At 41.5% G+C, this 20,089-nt stretch overlaps 1 protein-coding gene across 3 annotated transcripts in view; it reads right to left on the reverse strand.

Moving 5' to 3' along the window:
- UCHL5 (ubiquitin C-terminal hydrolase L5) overlaps positions 1–20,089 on the reverse strand; it is a 166,977-nt gene that overhangs the window by 18,451 nt on the left and 128,437 nt on the right. For 2 of the 3 annotated variants that reach the window (XM_029618537.1, XM_029618536.1), the window contains exon 11: positions 1,439–1,519. In XM_029618537.1, coding sequence (XP_029474397.1) covers positions 1,439–1,519 — 81 coding nt within the window. Of the gene's footprint in view, positions 1–1,357; positions 1,520–20,089 lie in introns of those variants that run through there. The other variant, XM_029618535.1, reaches the window with a different exon arrangement.

A 20,089-nucleotide genomic window follows, 5' to 3' on the forward strand; every position in this document is an offset into this window, starting at 1 on the left:
AATTGTTTAGTCTATAAGGTGCTTCTTGACTCCTGTCATTTTTGCTACACCAGACTATCATGGCTATCCCTCTGAAGATTTGTCCTGTAGAGAATTACATTTAAGATTCTTGCCATGGTTTTAGGGCCATACATGAGACGGCCCTAAGTACCATGGGGTATGGAGCCATTGCTGAACTCTGCTAAATTCTGTGGGTTGTGCTGTGAGCTGCTTGGAATATCCATCTCCTAGCCCTGTGCCCCTCGCTTCCCCCCCTGACAGTCATATTGTTGCCTGTATAGATCTCTATTTATACTGAGGCAATCTCATCAGTTTCTTGGTCCTATGCTCTGGTCCTCAGACTCTGGCTCCATTCCCATATCCAGAAGATTTGTCTCCAGATTCTACATTCAGTGCTCCTTCCTGAGTTCCTGGACTCCTGATCTGTTCCAGGCCTCTTGTTCCTTGTGGGCTACCCCTATTTTTCATGGCTTGAGGCCACTAGCACCTAAGGACTTACTCAAAGGGAAGGTTGCTGGCATAGGTGGAAGACCTTCTGACATCAGTGGTGTGGATTTAACTCCTCATATGGTAAGCCACTCAATTTCTGGGGTAATTCATGGACAACTGTCACATCAAGCTTAGGCAAATATGGAGCTCCCCGAGCTGGTTATGTGTTTGGCAGCCCAAGGTAAGCTTCTGAGGGAACTGAGCAAACACATGGGAAAGCTCAACCCACTCCTGCAGGAGCAAGTTAATACATTTGTGAAAGCCCTTTCCCCTGGGGTCTCAGGATTACAGTGGCAGGGCAGTAATTGCCTCTTTCTATTCCTACACCTTTTGCAGCCTCGAGTGGAAGCCCCCTGCGTTTTTCTGGAAATCCAAAAGCCTGCCATGGCTTTCTGAAACAGTACTCTATAGTCTTTACCCTGCAGGCCTCCCGCTTTCCTTACCTTAAGTCAAGAGTGGCAAACATAATATCGCATCAAATAGTGATTAGTGTATAGATTATACTTATTCTGATGTCTATTTAATTCAATCATATTTCTAATAAATGCATTTCTTTGTGATTTTCAATTAATCTCAAAGAAAAAAATATTTTTCGGAGATGAAAATACCTCAGTATTGGAAGGAAATGTCAGAGACAAAATCCAAAACCAGTTGTTACAATCAAGGGTCTAAAAAAAATCTCTCTGGTTTTATTTTTATTATTTTTATTTCCAATACTTTTTATAAAGTCTGTATCTTTAACTTCCTAAATTGGCTTGAACTTCCATTTAAAAAAGGAGCATACCCAGTAATGAATAAAAATGTTGTGTGAAAAATCCACTTGTCTTCAAGTCAAGTTAGATTTTCTCGTTGGCATCTTCTTTTCAATATATTTCAAATCTAATTATCTTTTGAATATCACAAAATAGCCAAGAATACAAAAAGCACTTATCTTTAAGGTTTCTCTTACATTTTGTTGCCACTGTTTATACAAGAACGCCAACGTTGCCAATGTTTCGCTAAGTAGTAGATTCAGGGCTTGTAAATAACTCTACAAAAGACAATATTAAAACATCAAACATGATCTTTTGTTGTAAAACATCTTCTACATACACTTACTTGTGCTGCTCATGCTTTGCAGATTTCATTCTCTGGGAATGTTCATCTTGACTATACAGACATTACCGAGTAATGGCTTAGCATATACTCTATATAGTGCATGCATCGAATCACAACTACAAGACATGATCAGAATCAACCAATCACAAACGTTCACCATAGTCTTAATAATGCTTCCTTTGCTTATACTTGAAGACCTGCAATCCACTAATGTTAATCCACAACCGTGGGGGTATATCTAATTCTATACCAGTCCAAACCCGCACATAGAACCCAACTCACTCATATATTTTTTCAAGATTAAATTTATTGTGTATAACTCACACTTAGAATGAATTAATTCCTAATATTGTTTTCCTAAAACATTTTTATGGGTGTATAGTGATGCTTCATAAAACTGCAAGAACACCTAGCATTAGTGCCTTGCTTGAATTTCCGTGTTTAATCATGAGCACCACCGTCCACCCTCTACTATTTTAATTTCATTTTCAAAAACTTTTTGTATAATTTTTTGTATGATTTTGTTGTATTTTTTTTGAGACATTTCTTGTTTTTATATTATTAAAAACTAAATGTGAAAACACTGTATGTCAAACAGAGGATAACAGGTCGCCAATACATTCAACTGGAGCATAAGCACTTATCTTAACGCTTGAAACCCTCAAAATTCATCTTTGGCGGCATGTGCCCCCTCTTTCATCTGTTCTTTCAAATTCATAGAGAGCTCGCGGGTCCACCATTTTTTGAAAAGAGGAGCGTGGAGGGGCAGCGCTAAGGTGAGCTCTCTATGAATTTGAAAGAACAGATGAAAGAGGGGGCAAGTGCCGCCAAAGATGAATTTTGAGGATTTCAAGCGTTAAGATAAGTGCTTATGCTCCAGTTGAATGTATTGGCGACCTGTTATCCTCTGTTTGACATACAGTGTTTTCTGTATTTAAACTTTCTACCTAAGAGCCTAAATTTGGCTTCCAGAACCTCCCTCCCACATTTTCCTATGTCATTGGTGCCCACATGTACCACGTCAGCCGGCTCCTCCCCAGCACTGTCTAAAATCCTATCTAGGTGACGTGTGAGGTCCACCACCTTCGCACCAGGAAGGCATGTTACCAGGCGATCCTCACGCCCACCAGCCACCCAGCTGTTTATATTCCTAATAATCGAATCACCAGCTATGATGGCCGACCTAACCCTTCCCTCCTGGGCAGTAGGCCTTGGAGACACATCCTTGGTGCGAAAGGACAATGCACCACCTGTAGAGCAGGTCATTGCTACAGGATCCTTTCCTGCTGCACCAGGTTGATACTCTCCGATCATGAGACCTTCTTCCTCCAAGGCAGCACAAGAGCTGCCAGTCTGAAGTTGGGATTTGGCTACTATGGATATGCATAGAGAAGGAGAACGAGAAGTCGAAGATGACTCCTAGGTTACAGGCTGAGGGGACTGGGAGGATGAGAAAGGATAAAGAGGGAAGTTGGCCTTGGGGGGAAAGAAGGAGCTCTGTCTTGGCTATGTTGAGTTTAAAGTGGTGAGACATCCAGGCAGTAATGTCAGACTAGCAGGCTGAGATCCAGGTCTGGGTTTCTGGTGAAATTTCTGATGTAGAAAGGTAAATCTGGGCATCATCAGCATAACAATTATACTGAAAATCATGAGAGGAAATCAGAGTACCAAAGGAATTATTATATGGGGAGAAGAGAAGAAGGCCAGGACAGAACCCTAAGGCACATCAATTGATAGTGGAATGGCAGTAGAGGAGGAACCACTAGAGGAAATGCTACAAGTGCAATGGGAGATCTCTACAGGTCATTTCTCTATACACTTACTTAAAGGAACAGACAACACATGATATCCTGTTTGGCACAGAAATCCACTCATGGAAGGATATAAGATTACTAAGGGAAAAGATATAGAGACAAAAGAAGACAGCCTAGGACTGAGCCCTGAGGCACACCACAACAACAAGATAGTGTTAGATGAGGATCTATTTATTTATTTATTTATTTTTCTATACCGACATTCGATTTGACATATCACATCGGTTTATCTACTGAAAGTGCAGTGGCAAACATAAGAAGAGAACTGAGTATCAAAACCCAAGACAGAACTAAGTCTCAAAGCTCACGTGAGAAGAGGGTGTCGAGGAGAAGCTGGTGATAAATGGTGTCAAAAGCAGCAGATAGGTAAAGATAATGAGGATGGAGTAAAGTCATTTGACTTTGGCCATAAGAAGGTCATTGGAGTACTCAGTAAGGGCTATCTCCATGGAATATAAATGGTGAAATTCAGCTTGAAGTGGATCAAGAATATTTTGAGATGCAAAGAAATCAAGGCAGCAGAGGTAGCTGGGCCCTTCAAACAGTTTGGACGCAAAGGGGAGAATGGATATAGGGCAGGAATCAACAGAGGAGGAAAAATCAAATGAAGAGTTTTTTTGGGAGCAATACAATCACTATATTTTTGATGGCAGTGCAGAACATTGCCATAGAAAGTGACAGACCGAGGAAGTGATTGGTTTGTCGGGGGGGGGGGGGGGGGGGGGGGGGGGGGAGATGACAGACAAGATAGCATTAACTTGCTGATGGACAGTGGAACAGTGGTGCAAGTGGTTAGTTTGAAGGAGAAAAGAAGACAAATAGTTTCCTGTTTTGTGATTTCCGAGAATAAGGATAGAATGACTGGGCTTAAGGAAAAGGAAGAGGATCAAGGAAGAGAAGGTAGTAGAAGGCCAGTGGAAAACTGAAGGGTAATCTTGTGAATCTTGTCAAGAAAGAAGTCAGCCATAACCTGTGCTGCAAGCGAAGGGGCAAGGGAACTGATGGCTATCTGAGGAGGATGTTAATTGCGGTGGAGAGATGGCAAGGTTGAGAAGGTCAAATTGTCAGCCAGATGGACCTAATAGTCTTTCGAAGTTGATAGTTGACCAAATTTGCAGTTTGTGAAATCAGCAAAGCACAAGAGTTAAGCCAGAGACACTGCAGAGCACATGCTAGAACCTAGGAAGCAAAATGTGGGGGTGAGCCAGGTTTGGGGCTTGATCCGTCTTACAATACATGAGAGAGTTATGTATTTAAAGTGGAGGAGAGTATAGTATTGTAACGAAGGACTGCATCATCAACAGATTTTGGTTGGGTTATGGAGGACAGGAAAGAAGAGATATTAGCAGAGAGGGTGCAGAGGTCAATAGCCTAGAAGTTCCTAAGGGTGTGGTTGTGGGCTGGAAGAGACTGAGGAAAGGTGGTTAGAAAGCGTTAAGAATTTGAGATGATGGGCAAGAAAAGGAATAGCAGTTTTGGAGAAGCATGAGAGGGAACAAGTGGAAGAGAGCACCAGGTTGAGGCAGTGGCCAAATGAGTGGATGGGGCAGCAGAACCTAACAAGATAAAATGAGGGTACAGGGCTTAGAGGCTAATGTATATGTATAGGTGTAATTGTTACCCCTGCCTCGTCATCTCATAGGTGCAGGGGCTCCTGTGGGAATGCTGGGGCCGAGTTGTGACCTATGATCCTGGCTTCTTTCCTGACAAGGGGAAAAGATCCTTAGGCTTTTGGAAGATCTGTGGATACTTTCCAGTAAAAATAACACACTGCCACACAGTCTGGCGGTGTTCAAAAAATAAATGCTTTACTGGAATAATTGATGCAGATAAATACAATCAGCAGGGTGAGGACTGGAAAATAGAGCAATCCATACAGAAAAAGAAAAACTAACAAATACACAGTGCAAAAAGTTCCAGTCACAGCAAATCTTCACACACTACAGGGTTTCCTCCTCCACTACCTACTAGCCTTGAGGTACTCTGGGGAGAATGGGACCCCTTTTTGGTACCTGCATTCTGGTGTGCAGATCTCCATGGTCCTGAAAGCCAGACCTGTTTGTGACACTCCAGGATCATAGTTGCCTATCCATTACTTTATCAGTACATAGGCTACTTAAAAATTGCCTCTAAATATATAAAGAGATCTTAAGAGAGCTCATCCAGGATGATGAACGACTGCAACTCTGCCAGTATTTCCACATGAAAAAGGTTCTTTAGTAAACTTAATGTAAGGATGTTCCAAAATCATCTAATTGTCTCCACAGGTACTAATGGATGTCAGAGAGCAAGAGTGCGAGTTGACATTTCAGACACTCGCCGATGAGAAGTGTTTGTGGTGCCAAGGAGGGTTCTTCACTCTTTATTTTTGTTCGTTTTAGCTCTCATCCAGGGAAAATGGCCAAGGCTGGAGGTGAGAACCCTCCGGTTTTTAAGGAAGGAGAAGGTCCAGGAAGACCCTGAGAGGGAAATTTCCCACAGGTGATCTCTCAGTTGAAAGGCACAGTGCCAAAACTACATGTCTGCAAGGAAGACTCCCAGTTTATTCCAAGTGGTAGATTTGCCATCTGGAGCAGAAAAAAGTCCCCAGTCATGTGGCTTTGCTCCAGGAGCGTACGCACCCAGATGTAGAAGCAGAGGCCTACAGCCTATGTACCTTCAGAGGAATCTCAGAGAAGGAGAGTTCCCATTTTTTCCCAAGATAATTTCCCAGTTTCATTTCGGGAGATGAAAAGCTGCTAACTTCACTCAGGTACCAAATACAGGGAAAGTCTCAGTGGTAGGGGCATCTCTAACGAGGAGAACGCCCCCCCCCTAGTCTGCAGATTCTGTGACCATGCATTGGATTTTATTTTCTGTATGGACTGCACTAGAAAGAAAGTGTTGCTGTTTGTCAAGTTGTCCACGTTTCCATGAGCTTCAATAAACTTTATTTTGCAACAGCTCCAACCTCATGTGACTTAAGTGGTTTGTGCCTAGCAGGAGCAGCTCCAAGAGAGAAGGGAGAGGGTCCCCACCCCAGCTGCCTGAACCACTGTGAGTGGTTGGAGGAAATGGCAATTGACGCCTGACACCCTAAAATTCACTGTGCCCCATTTATGCTTCCCCATGCCAACGTTTCTGGAGCTGCCGCTGGTGCTGAGAAATACAGAAGAAACAAACACTCAAGGTATTGAAAGCTTCTCTTTCACTCCTGTGGGCAGAATCCCAGTTGATGGCACCTCAACCTGTTCCTGATAATCCTGTGCCATCTGGTAACCCTAATCTCAAGTGAAGTTCTGCCTGAGTGTTTTATTTTCAATTATAGTCTGTGGGAATGAAGCCAACAGAGCACCTAACTTTAAACAAGCTTAAGCCACAAGCTCTCCAATTTTTAAAAGCCTTTTGCTGTTCTCCCAAACTACATTTTGTTGACATTTTTATCTTTTCTTTTTTAATAGCTGAGTCACTTGGTTTTAAAGTTTAAAGTTTAGGAATTCCTGCTTCATGTGGGGCTCCCAATATGGCCACCAGATCATCATACCTGGTAATGTTCCAGATTTTTTCTGGAGACTTAGGGAATTTGCATCAATTGCTGGGTCTCCAGAGAAAGACTTAAAAAAAAAACTCCAGGACTCTCTGTTTTCAGCTCCAGCCACATCTGCTTCAGAAAGCTTTCAGGGAAGGGGATCCGCATGGAGCAAAGAAACTGCAGGCAGCATGTGGGGAGAAAGTGGAAACGGGCTTCAACACAAACACAACTCAGTCTGCAGCTGTGATTCTAGGATTTGGGACTCAGCTGAGGGTTGAATGAGTGTGCAAAAGTCAGGGAGCTGTGACTTATAGAGGGTGGGAGCAAAAGAGTGCTGGAATCAAGGAGAGAGGAAGGAGAAGAATGCTGGGGATCATCCAAGTAGGGGAGAAAGTAGTGATGTTGGCAGAGAAAGAATATGGATTTATTTATTTATTTAACATCTCTTCTATACCGATGTCCGTTCGCACATCGCATCGGTTTACAATAAAACGAAAACTTTTAGGCGGAGCCCTTACATATAACAGATAAATTAGTGAACTAGGAATAATATAATTAACTTTTGGGAGGAGCCCTTACAAATAACAAACATCAATGGGTAGATGCAATGAACTGTAACTATAACTGTAACTATAACTATACATATATACATGATAGTGCACAGTACAAAATCAGCAGGCATAAGGCGTTCATAACAAGAAATCAGGTAAAATTCACAGAGAGGTTTTAAGTAATAGGGGATGAAATGGAGTAGGCTTGTTGAAAGAGCCAGGTTTTGAGTTTCTTTTTGAAAGTGGGGGTAATATGTCTCTATTCAAATATCATTAGCAGGGAGAGAGTGGAACAGAGAAACTCAGTAGACATAAGAACATAAGATATGGCCATTCTGGGTCAGACCAAGGGCCCATCAAGACCAATATCTTGTTTCCAACAGTAGCCAATCCAAGCTTATCTATTATTCACAAAACCATCCACAACAACGACATTCACTGGCTCGATAATTCCCTCCGCCTGCACACATCCAACCACCCAACAAGATCGGCCTACAAGGGTACTCTTCACACTCCCTCCCCCAAGTCCATGCACCTTTGCTCCACAAAAGACCGCACCTTCTTCATTACCGGACCTACCCTCTGGAACTCCATGCCTACTGATCTTTGGCTAGAGACAAGCACACAAACATTCAAAAAAAAACCAAACTCAAGACGTGGCTATTCAAACAAGCTTTCCCTGAATAGTCACTGCCCCCTCCCTCCTCTACTCTCGACCTTGCTGTAATTCTGAAACCCGTCCCTTCATGCTCTGCCTTATTTCACCTGCAATTCTCCCCTCCCTCGCTCCTGTACCCTTATTAGTACCCCCATAGATCGCCCGCCCTTTTTCTATTCCACTTATTCCCCTACTAGTCACTCCCCCTATTTCTTCAATCCCCCCCTACACAAATATTACCGAACACTCGTAAATTCTACTGTACACCTGTATATATTGTATATACTGTATTTACTCTAACCCTGGACAAGTTATACCCCCCCCCCCCAAGTTCTTTACTCCCTGGTTAATGTATTTCCACTGTTCTGGTTCCATGTAAACTGATATGATGTTTTGACGAATACCGGTCTATAAAAACGTTTAAATAAATAAATAAGTCAATCACAAGTACCTGGGCAAGTACCCAAACATTAAATAGATCCCATGCTACTTATGCCGGCAACAGGCAGTGGCTATTCCCTATTAATAGCAGTTTATGACTTCTCCAGGAATTGAGCCAAATCTTTTTTAAACCCAGCTGAACTAACTGCCTTAATCACATTCTCTGGCAATGAATTCCAGAGCTTAATTGTGCATTGAGTAAAAAATAATTTTCTCAGATTGGTTTTAAATGTGCTACTTTCTAACTTCTTGGAGTGTCCCTTAGTCCTCCAATTGTCAGAGAGTAAATATCTGATTTACATTTGCCCATTAAGATACTTTCATGATTTTGTAGACCTCTATCATAACCTCCCTAAGCCGTCTCCTTAACAAGCTGATCAGCCCTAACCTCTTTAGGCTTTTGTCATAGAGGAGACATTTCATACACTTTATCATTTTAGTTGTCCTTTTCTGTACTTTCTCCCGTGTAACTATAACTTTTTTTTTAGATGCGGTGACCAAAATTGTATACAGTATTCAAGGTAAGGACTAACCATTGTACGATACAAAGGCATTATGACATTCTCAATTTTATTTGCCATTCCCTTCCTAATAATTTCTAACATTCTGTTTGCTTTTTTTCACAACACACTGTAAAATCAATGTAATATCAACTATGACATCCAGATCTTTTTCCTGGGTGGTAGCTCCTAATATGGAACCTAACATCGTGTAACTACAGCAAGGGTTATTTTTCCCTATATGCAACACCTTGCACTTGTCCACATTAAATTTCATCTGCCATTTGGATGCCCAATCTTCCAGTCTTGCAAGGTCCTCCTGCAATTTATCACAATCCACTTGTGATTTAATTGCTCTAAATAATTTTGTCATCTGCAAATTTGATCTAAGAACATAAGAACATAAGAAATTGCCATGCTGGGTCAGACCAAGGGTCCATTCAAGCCCAGCATCCTGTTTCCAACAGAGGCCAAACCAGATCACAAGAACCTGGCAATTACCCAAACACTAAGAAGAAGATCCCATGCTACTGATGCAATTAATAGCAGTGGCTATTCCCTAAGTAAACTTGATTAAAGCCATTAATGGACTTCTCCTCCAAAAACGTATCCAAACCTTTTTTGAACCCAGCTACACTAACTGCACTAACCACATCCTCTGGCAACAAATTCCAGAGTTTTATTGTGCGTCGAGTGAAAAATAATTTTCTCCGATTAGTCTTAAATGTGCTACTTGCTAACTTCATGGAATGCCCCCTAGTCCTTCTATTATTCGAAAGTGTAAATAACCAAGTCACATCTACTCGTTCAAGACCTCTCATGATCTTAAAGACCTCTATCATATCCCCCCTCAGCCGTCTCTTCTCCAAGCTGAAGAGCCCTAACCTCTTCAACCTTTCCTCATAGGGGAGCTGTTCCATCCCCTTTATCATTTTGGTTGCCCTTCTCTGTATCTTCTCCATCGCAAATATATCTTTTTTGAGATGCGGCGACCAGAATTGTACACAGTATTCAAGGTGTGGTCTCACCATGGAGCGTTATAGAGGCATTATGACATTTTCCGTTTTATTAACCATTCCCTTCCTAATAATTCCTAACATTCTGTTTGCTTTTGTGACTGCTGCAGCACACTGAGCCGACAATTTTAAAGTATTATCCACTATGATGCCTAGATCTTTTTCCTGGGTGGTAGCTCCTAATATGGAACCTAACATCGTGTAACTACAGCAAGGGTTATTTTTCCCTATATGCAACACCTTGCACTTGTCCACATTAAATTTCATCTGCCATTTGGATGCCCAATCTTCCAGTCTTGCAAGGTCCTCCTGTAATGTATCACAGTCTGCTTGTGATTTAACTACTCTGAATAATTTTGTATCATCTGCAAATTTGATAACCTCACTCATCGTATTCCTTTCCAGATCATTTATATATATATTGAAAAGCACCGGTCCAAGTACAGATCCCTGAGGCACTCCAGTGTTTACCCTTTTCCACTGAGAAAATTGAACATTTAATCCTACTCTCTGTTTCCTGTCTTTTAACCAGTTTGTAATCCACGAAAGGACATCGCCTCCTATCCCATGACTTTTTAGTTTTCATAGAAGCCTCTCATGAGGGACTTTGTCGAACGCCTTCTGAAAATCCAAATACACTACGTCTACCGGTTCACCTTTATCCACATGTTTATTAACCCCTTCAAAAAAATGAAGCAGATTTGTTAGGCAAAACTTCCCTTGGGTAAATCCGTGTTGACTGTGTTCCATTAAATCATGTCTTTCTATATGCTCTACGATTTTGATCTTGAGAATAGTTTCCACTATTTTTCCCAGCACTGAAGTTAGGCTTAAAGGTTAGGCTCCTGGAGCCTTTTTTAAATATTGGGGTTACATTGGCCACCCTCCAGTCTTCAGGTAATGATAGGTTATACATTTTAACTAATAGATCAGAAATTTCATTTTTTAGTTCCTTCAGTACCCTAGGATGCATACCATCCAGTCCAGGTGATTTGCTAGTTTTTAATTTGTCAATCTGGCCTACTACATCTTCCAGGTTCACAGTGATTTCATTCAGTTCATCTGACTCATCACCCCTGAAAACCATCTCCGGAACTGGTATATCCCCAACATCCTCATTAGTAAACACGGAAGCAAAGAATTCATTTAGTCTTTCTGTAATGGCCTTATCTTCCCTAAGAGCCTCTTTAACCCCTCGTTCATCTAATGGTCCAACTGACTCCCTCACAGGTTTCTTGCTTTGGATATATTTTAAAAAGTTTTTATTATGAGTTTTTGCTTCTATGGCCAATTTCATTTCAAATTCTCTCTTCACCTGTCTTATCAATGTTTTACACTTAACTTGACAATGCTTATGTTTTATCCTATTTTCTTCAGATGGATCCTTCTTCCAATTTTTGAAGGATTTTTTTTGGCTAAAATAGCCTTTCACCTCACCTTTTAATCATGACTGTAATCGTTTTGCCTTCCTTCCACCTTTCTTAATGCATTGAATACATATGGACTGCGCCTCTAGGATTGTATTTTTAAACAATGTCCAAGCCTGTTGAACACTTAACCTTTGCAGCTGCACCTTTCAGTTTTTTTCTATTTTCCTCATTTTATCAAAGTTTCCCTTTTGAAAGTTTAGTGTTAGAGCTGCAGATTTACTTATTATCCCCCTTCCAGTTATTAGTTTAAATTTGATCATGTTATGATCACTGTTGCCAAGTGGTCCCACCACCGTTACCTCTCTCACCAAATCCTGCTTTCCACTAAGAATTAAATCTAAAATAGCTCCCTCTCTTGTTGGTTCCTGAACCAATTGCTCCATGAAGCACTCATTTATTACATCCAGGAACTTTATATCTCTAGCAAGTCCTGATGTTACATTTACCCAGTCAATATTGGGATAATTGAAATCTCCTATTATTATTGCACTGCCAAATTGGTTTGCTTCCCTGATTTCTCTTAGCATTTCATCATCTGTCTGACCATTTTGTCCAGGTGGACGGTAGTATACTCCTATCACTATACTCTTACCCAACACACATGGGATTTCTACCCATATAGATTCTACTGAGCATTTAGTCTCTTGTATGATCTTTATCCTGTTGGACTCTATACCCTCCCGGACATAAAGTGCCACACCCCCACCAAGTTGATCCTCCCTAACATTACAATATAATTTGTACCTTGATATAGCACTGTCCCATTGGTTATCCTCCTTCCACCAAGTTTCTGTGATGCCAATTATGTCAATCTCATCATTTGCTGCTATGCATGCTAACTCTCCCATCTTACTTCTTAGACTTCTCCTCACTCTTCGTACCCCTTTCCAGACCATTTATAAAGTTATTAAAAAGACATTATTCCTTCCTCTACCCATCCCACCCCCTAGGTAATCAACAGCAATCTCAGGGTCCCCATGACTCTAAAGTTCCCAGTTATGCAGATCATATAATTCTGGTTGCTTGTTAATGGCTCCAAACAACATGGTTGCTTATGACATTGGCTGCAAATGACATCTGATGTCATCAAGCTTTGTCCCTACAAGATAGTGGGCAAAAATAAACCATTACAATGATGCACCCACTAATAGTACAGCTTGCACTACAGAAAATGGACTCACAGTTTTTAGTCCTCCTGGTCCTATAGGAGATATCACCCCAGAGCCAAAGTGAAAACTACAGCACCGAAAGCTTAAAGGGGCAAGTGTAGCATGTATAAAGTGTTGAATGTAAATGATAGACATCTTCTGCAGTCAGTTTTAGGTTTAGCATTGAAAGGCTTTTATTTGCTTCCTGAAGAAGCAAATTCTGTATTTGGGGGAGCTCTTCTATAGGGCAGATGCTGCTCCTATGAAGGATTTTGATGTGGTTTACTGAAATAGATGCTTAGAGACAACAGCTGTGGAGAAAAGCTTCTTTATTAAATGTTTCAAAATAATATATGGTCTTATGGTGTGAGAGACGGGCAAAGTGCTATGCAAAGCACCAGTATAAAACTCTCTCAAATGATTTCACTGATAATAGGATGTTATAAAGGATTTTACACTTGTTTCTTTCCACATAATCATCAAAATTTCTTTAATTGGCTTTCTACTACAATCAATTAATCTGAATGGCTGCATTTAGATTCTCTCTCACTCTGCATGTAAATTCATCCTCACTTTATATGCAAATAGGCCTGCAACTAGTTACATCGCTAGTATGACCTTGTTGATTCTAAATATAGTTCCTGTAGCCCAATTCTTTTTTTTATAATACAGCATTTTCTAGTTAGCCTGCAGCATCTATTTGTCTAGCAGAAGCAAAGCATAAAACTAAAGTAGAAATATTATACAGTACTTATTAGCAATTATAAAGTTCTTATGATCAAAATCAAAAACTTAGGAGAACAAGAATACTGACATCGTGTGTAACATGTCAAAAAGTGTTCCACTGCCCTTTCACTGCTCTTTTATTGCAAGTAATATCTGCAATAGGGACTATGGACCTAATAGCACCTACAACTATCTATTTCAGGTATCTGTTCTGATCTCCTTTGTTGACAAAGTAATTATGGAAGTCTGAGTGCATGATTACAGCTTAAAGTGGTAGTAATTGTCTGCTAAGGCTAAATATCAATTCTTATATTTATTAATGCATTTATTCACATCGTTACATAGTCTGAAGGGTCTTGAAGTGAGCATTTCACTTCAAGACCCACACAGATCAACCTGGTCCATCTTCTAGTCTACGTGCAATTAAAATGCGGCAGCCTGGCCTTCGTTCTGTCTCATTCAGCATACTGTGTCCTTAAACTGCAGAAATCTTAGTTTCTCTGTTTCCTCAACATATAACCCGTCACTCAACAGCTGCTGTCTGTGATAGTGCATCCCACCATTTGTTGTGCACAGGCCAGTCAGCCATTTTACTGGCACCAGTCACATCACTAGTTCTGTTCCATGATCCATCATTTCTTTAAGACACTTAATCCCTTACAATTAATTTTCCAGAGCAGATTACTGTTGTTTTGCATGTGCAAGGGGGCCTACACTGAAAAGAATTAATATCAAGTTGGCCATCTGCCTCTGTTGATTTGCAACTCGAGCCAGTTCTTGCATTCTGGCAAAAGGCAGCAAATGGCATTAGGAGGACTCCCAAAATAGCTTTCCACTGTGACAGCTTTGGCTTATCAAGCTGGCTTTGTCATAGGACTAAGAGATCCCACAGTAGTAAGCTCTCCAGTCCTCACATCAATTTTTGGGGCTGCAAATATTTGTAACTAGCAGGTGCAAAGCACATGTTGTTTGCTTTAGGGATCTCAAGTTTGTAAACCTGGCATTATTTAATGCAATAAAATATTGTTGAGTTTTATCCTCTTCTACATGTGTCCCCCTGCTGTGCAGCTGTATTTGCAATTAAGTAGATAGGGCTTTACTTGTTCCATTTATAAAAATCGGAGAATGACAGGGAGTATTTTGAGGATGATAATTGCAGAGCATATCTGGATTTGTGCCCATCACAGAGCTGAACTGATGGAATATTGCAGAGTATTTAATTTCCCTTCTGTGAAATTCATGACACTATGATGGGGGAGTTTTGATTTTTTTAAATAGCTTTTGACTAATTTGACTAGGTTCCCAAAATTACTAGGAATACCTTGCATATATTTTAATTATTAAGACATTGGTGGGAACTGTCAGAATCCAAATAATGGAGCAAATTTATTCATCATACAAGTTTGAATAATTTGCCTCTAATTAATACACCTCCTCAGCTTTTAAGAAAATAGTAAAAAACTGGTAAAAACCTATTCCTTTATTCCATTAAGCCAGTCCTTGTACAGCACTTATCGCAGTCATGTTTTGCTATTAAAAAAGCCTTTTTTTTAAAACTTTATTTTTAATGAAATTTCAATTTAACAAAAACACAAACAACTTTGTCAGAAATGAGGAGACTGACAAAATATTACCACCAGGCTATAATACACGGGCCGATGCAGTAAAGTGCGCTCAGGCCAAGTGCACCGTTAGCCCCCATTTGGACGCGGGTTTTCGATGTGCTACCTTTACCTCTTATAAAAGTAGCGCGTGGAAACGCCAAAGGCAGGCGTTAATTTCAGCCGGCACGGGGAAAGTGTACAGAAAAGCAGAAAAAACTGCTTTTCTGTACACCCTCCAACTTAATATCATAGCAATATTAAGTTGGAGGCCCCAAAGATAAAAAAAAAAAAAAAAAATCTGCCCGTGGGTTGGAAAATGGACGCTCAATTTTGCCGGCGTCCATTTTCCGAACCCATGGCTGTCAGCGGGTTCGACAACCAATACCGGTATAATTAAGCGTCGGCTGTCAAACCTGCTGACAGCCGCTACTTCTGTCAAAAAAGAGGTGCTAGGGACGCACTAGTGTCCCTAGCGCCTCCTTTTTACCGCGGGTCTTAATTTGCATACCTGGGCTTCCTGAATCGCGCGCCCAGGAGAGTGGCCTGGGCGCTCACCGGCTCTCCCGCGAAGTTTTCTGTATCGGCCCGACAGTCAGTTACCCAAAAATACAATCTCCTATATAAAAGAAACAATGGAGGGGGCGAGATAAATAGAGGAGAAAGACACTAGCTAATTACCATGATTCCTGGAATTAGAAATTACAAGAATGTACTGATTTCTATGGGAGCAGGAGAAGATAAGATCCTTTGACCTCTATAAAGGATTTAAGTTGGTCAGGAGAAAAAAAAAAAACACTTTCTGAGTGATATTTAACAAAACACTTGCAAGGATAACGGAAAACGAATGAGGCACCCAAAGTCAAAGTATCCTGAAAGCCAAAAATGCCTTCCTTCTTTCTTGTGTCAACTGTGATAAATCAGGAAAAAGCTTTCTCTTTTGAGCTAAGAAGTCTGCATTTAGACTACTAAAATATGCAGCCATGACTTTACTGAAATCAGCTTCAGAGAAAAAAGTAACAAGCGAGCTAACTCTTCCAATGATTTCTGGTCCAGATATTTCCAGAAATTCAGTTACGTTTACTGAAGTAATAACAGGAACATCATGAGTAAACACAAAATTAGACCGGGAAGAAGATGGCAAAATATCAATTTATTCACAGAGGGAAGCGTCTCAGAATGCATAAGTAAAACTTCCACTCTAAATTTTTTAACGATAATTCAAAGAAGCTCTCCCATGATTTTAGGGAAATTAAAAATGCAGAGATTAAGCCTTCTGGCAGAATTCTCCAACATCTCAATCCTTCGAGACCACACATCTTGTTCTTGAACTATAACGATTGACCACCCCTACATTTTCCCCATGTCTTCTTTAAGCCCAGAAAGCTGTTTCCTATGCTCCCGTATTTGTGTCCCAAGTCTGAAAACATGGGGCTCCAATTTTGAAGCAAAGGAATCTATTCTTATAGCGGAGACACAAAGAGTTTGACCAAACCTGGCCATCATCTTCTATAGGGAATCCAGAATCATCACTGCTGGTTTTTGGATGAACTGGGTAAACTCACCAGGAACTTTCCTTGGTAACTAATCCAGAAGAAACAGCAGCCATTTCAGGGCATTCATCCACCAAGGCATCCAGAGTTCGACAAAACATATTCACAATGCTGGGAGCCATCTCGAGTTCCCATGAAGATAGAACAGACAGTGAACCCTCCTTTGTTCCCTCTTGCATAGACGCTGAAGAGATGTCATCATCTTGTATTGATGCCACGTCCCCGGAGGGATCGCATCTGGCTGGAGAATCTTGTTCCAAGGGGCTAAGGGAAACCTCCTCCCCAAGTTGGGCCGGTGTTCCTTCACCATGTTCTGCAATGGGGACCTGTCCTCTGGCTAAAGCAGGAATCGGAGACGCAAAGTTGGTTCTAACTTGCTGGCCGGGAAGGTGAGTATGCTCGGTGGGGAAAACCCTCACCTTCCTTTTTCACTTAGGAACCATAAAAGAAACTGCAGAGGAAAAACTCCTGAACAGCATCTACGTGCTCACGACCATTTTGCTCCTCCCCCTTTGCAAATGTAGCCTCCAGTATGCCAGGGACCACCTTCCCAACCTCAAGAAACAGGGTAGTTATTATCCCGAGGTGGGGAAATAGATCTTTGGGGCTGTGACCTGGGGGCAGGGTAACCTGCAGGGCCTGTACCAGGCTGAGAACCCTCTACACAAACAAACCACTCTCCAGACTCAAGTTGTACTTCAAATAATAGATAGTTTACTGCAGAATCTTCAGGAACAAACATAATGACCGTGACAGTTCAGGTAGTTGCAGAAATCAAACAGAATCACAGTTCCAGAAATCTTAGCTCCCCTCCTTAAGTAACAGATTCCTTTCAGAGCAACTCAGGGTGTCTAGTTACTTTGTCCCTCTTCTTTTTCAGGTCTGGTGCGACCGGGTGTGCAAATCATGCATTTGCATGGGCTGGCACACCCGGGGGGAGGGGGGGGTCAGCGGGCCATTTCTGATGTGCTCGCAGGCTTCCCAGTCCTGTGCGCAGGAAGAAAAAACAGTGGCAGTGGCGCATATGGGATCCCTAGCCTCGCGGGTAGGAAGAAGACGGTGGCAGCAAGAATTCCTGATATGCTCGCTGGGCTCCCAGCACCACGAGCAGGTAGAGAAAGGCAGCAGCACGGATTTATGACATACTCACGGGAAGGGGCCAGGCTCAGGCCCCCCGGCCCTGCAGGAAGAAGTGGCAGCAGCTGAAATTATGACTTGCCGGTAGGAATTCCGCACCCTGCAGGCAGAAATACTCCACTTGGGCCAGCGCTGAAGTATGACGTGCCCACAGAGTTCCCACACCCCGTGGACAGAAAAAAAGCAGAGACCTGGTGGGTGGCGAAAGTAAAAGTATGAGTGAGAGGGAATGGCATAGGAGAGAAGAGGGTGTGAGAGAGGGGATGGAATTTAAAGGAGCTAAGTGAGAAGGGGAGAGGAAAAAGAGGGAGGAGGTGAGTGTGAGAGGGCAGAGAAGGAAGGAAAGAGGGGTGAATTAGAAAAAAGGGGAGAAAGAGATTTGGGTGAGTGTGTATGAGACCATGTGAGTGTGTGAGCATGAGTGTGAGCAAGCATCTATGTGAGTGAGTGCATGAGTGTGAGAGCGAGAGTGTGTGCGTGTGAAAGAGAAAGCATGAGTATGAGAAAGTTTGTGAGTGACAGCATGTAAGGCTGTGAGCGGGTGTGTGTGTGAGAGAATGAACATATGTGTGTTAAAAAGTATGTGTATATGAGAGAGAGTGGACAACGTTTTTGTGTAGCCCCCCATTCCCCCACTACTCCAGGCCAATTTTAGAGTGACTGGAAATCAAAAGTTCCCTGGTACGAAAACCTGGAATTTTTTTTATCCTTATTTGTTTTAATTATTGATGTTATTTGATGTGTCTGCTATTTTTACATATTTTATTAGTTTTTGTGAACATTGAAAAATTTTATATGAATTTAATTTTAGAATGCTATTCTATTCGTCAGCTGTCTTGAAATATTTATTTTTTTATTTGTATGATTCTACTATTATGACTTTTATATTTCCTGATTTTATTGTTTTATGAGGAATGGTGATATTTGTTTTTCCATTGTTGCACTGCATACTGAGTCTGGCTATTAGCAATTTTCAGTTCAGTATTTGCACATTTATATTTATTTTTTATGGTCTGTCTGCGTTCTGGTATATAATAGAAATGAGGTATTCTGCTATTGTATAGTTTCTGTGTAAAGATCTATAACAGCCTGTCTTGTTCTGTTTTTTTAATAGGAGGTGTATTGGTATTTTAGAGCCTGGTGTATATTGTTATAAGGTATATTTTTACATCAGAAGGCTGTATTTTGTCCTTTTTTATGTAAAATCTGTTATTCATGCATAATTTTAATTGTGTGTGGTGAGAGCTGGGGGAATGGGGGAGCACAAGAGTGTAAGGCTTGCCGAGCACCTAAGACCCTTGCACTAGCCCTGAAAGACAGCGCCATGCACAGACCCTCACCATTCACCCATCTTCCACTTGCCCAGAGTGCAAATACTGGGGAAGGGTGGGAAGCAGATGGTAGGGTTGTGAGGAGTGTGGCAGGATTGCCGGCTTCTTAAAAATATCACCTACACTTTTATCTGCCACACCTCTGGGAACTCTGATCCCTGCCTGCCCACTTCCCCAGCATTTCAAATCACTGAAAGAGACAGACGCCAAGGGGGTCATCACCTCTGTGCCATTTCAGTGATTTGACCTGAGCTATGTCATGCCTCGGGGGGGGGGGAGAAGCGCCACCTCTTCCCGCGCCTCATGCAGCAGATTGCCTTGAGCCACTCCTGTGTCTATGTGAGAGTCTGTGCGCTTGTGTGTATATGTGCGCCTGTGAGAGCCCATGTGTCTCATAGGCAGGTGCGCACGAACACACACACACACATAATGTATCTGTGAGGGAGAGGGAGCCTGTGTATCTTAGACAGAGGGAGTGTGTAAGAGAATGAATGTGTTATGGTGCGTGTGTGTGTTCCCCAGTCCATGGAAATTAGAAGATTTCCTTGTATGGAGAGCAGAAGATTTTTTTAATCTTTATGAGCTTGAATTATTGGGTGTAATTTGATGATTCTGCTCTTTCGAAATATTTAATTTTTTAATTTTTTTGGGGGGGGGGGAATTGAACATTTTTTAAATACTGGATTTTTTATTCATCAGATGTTTTGAAATATTTGATTGGTGTTTGGGAAATTTTGGATATTCTATTCATTAACTGGTTTAAAATACTTATTCTTTTCATGAATATGATTTTACTATTGTGATTGTTTTATATTTCTTGATTTTATTATTTAATGTTTTGTGAAGAATGGTAATGCTCCTGTTTTCCCATTGTTGCTCTGCATGTAGAGGCTGGCTTGTTGTGGGTTCCAGTTCAGTTCTCAGCACGTTTCTCTTTATACTTTCTGACCTCTTTATTCTGGGGTAGATTTTCATACAGGGCGCCCTCGCGTACTTTTGTAGGCGCATCAGACGCAAACAAAAGTACGCTGGATTTTAGTAGATACGCGCGGAGCCGCGCGTATCTGCTAAAATCCTGGATTGGC

Source organism: Rhinatrema bivittatum, chromosome 10, assembly GCF_901001135.1.
Source record: "Rhinatrema bivittatum chromosome 10, aRhiBiv1.1, whole genome shotgun sequence".
Taxonomy (NCBI): domain Eukaryota; kingdom Metazoa; phylum Chordata; class Amphibia; order Gymnophiona; family Rhinatrematidae; genus Rhinatrema; species Rhinatrema bivittatum.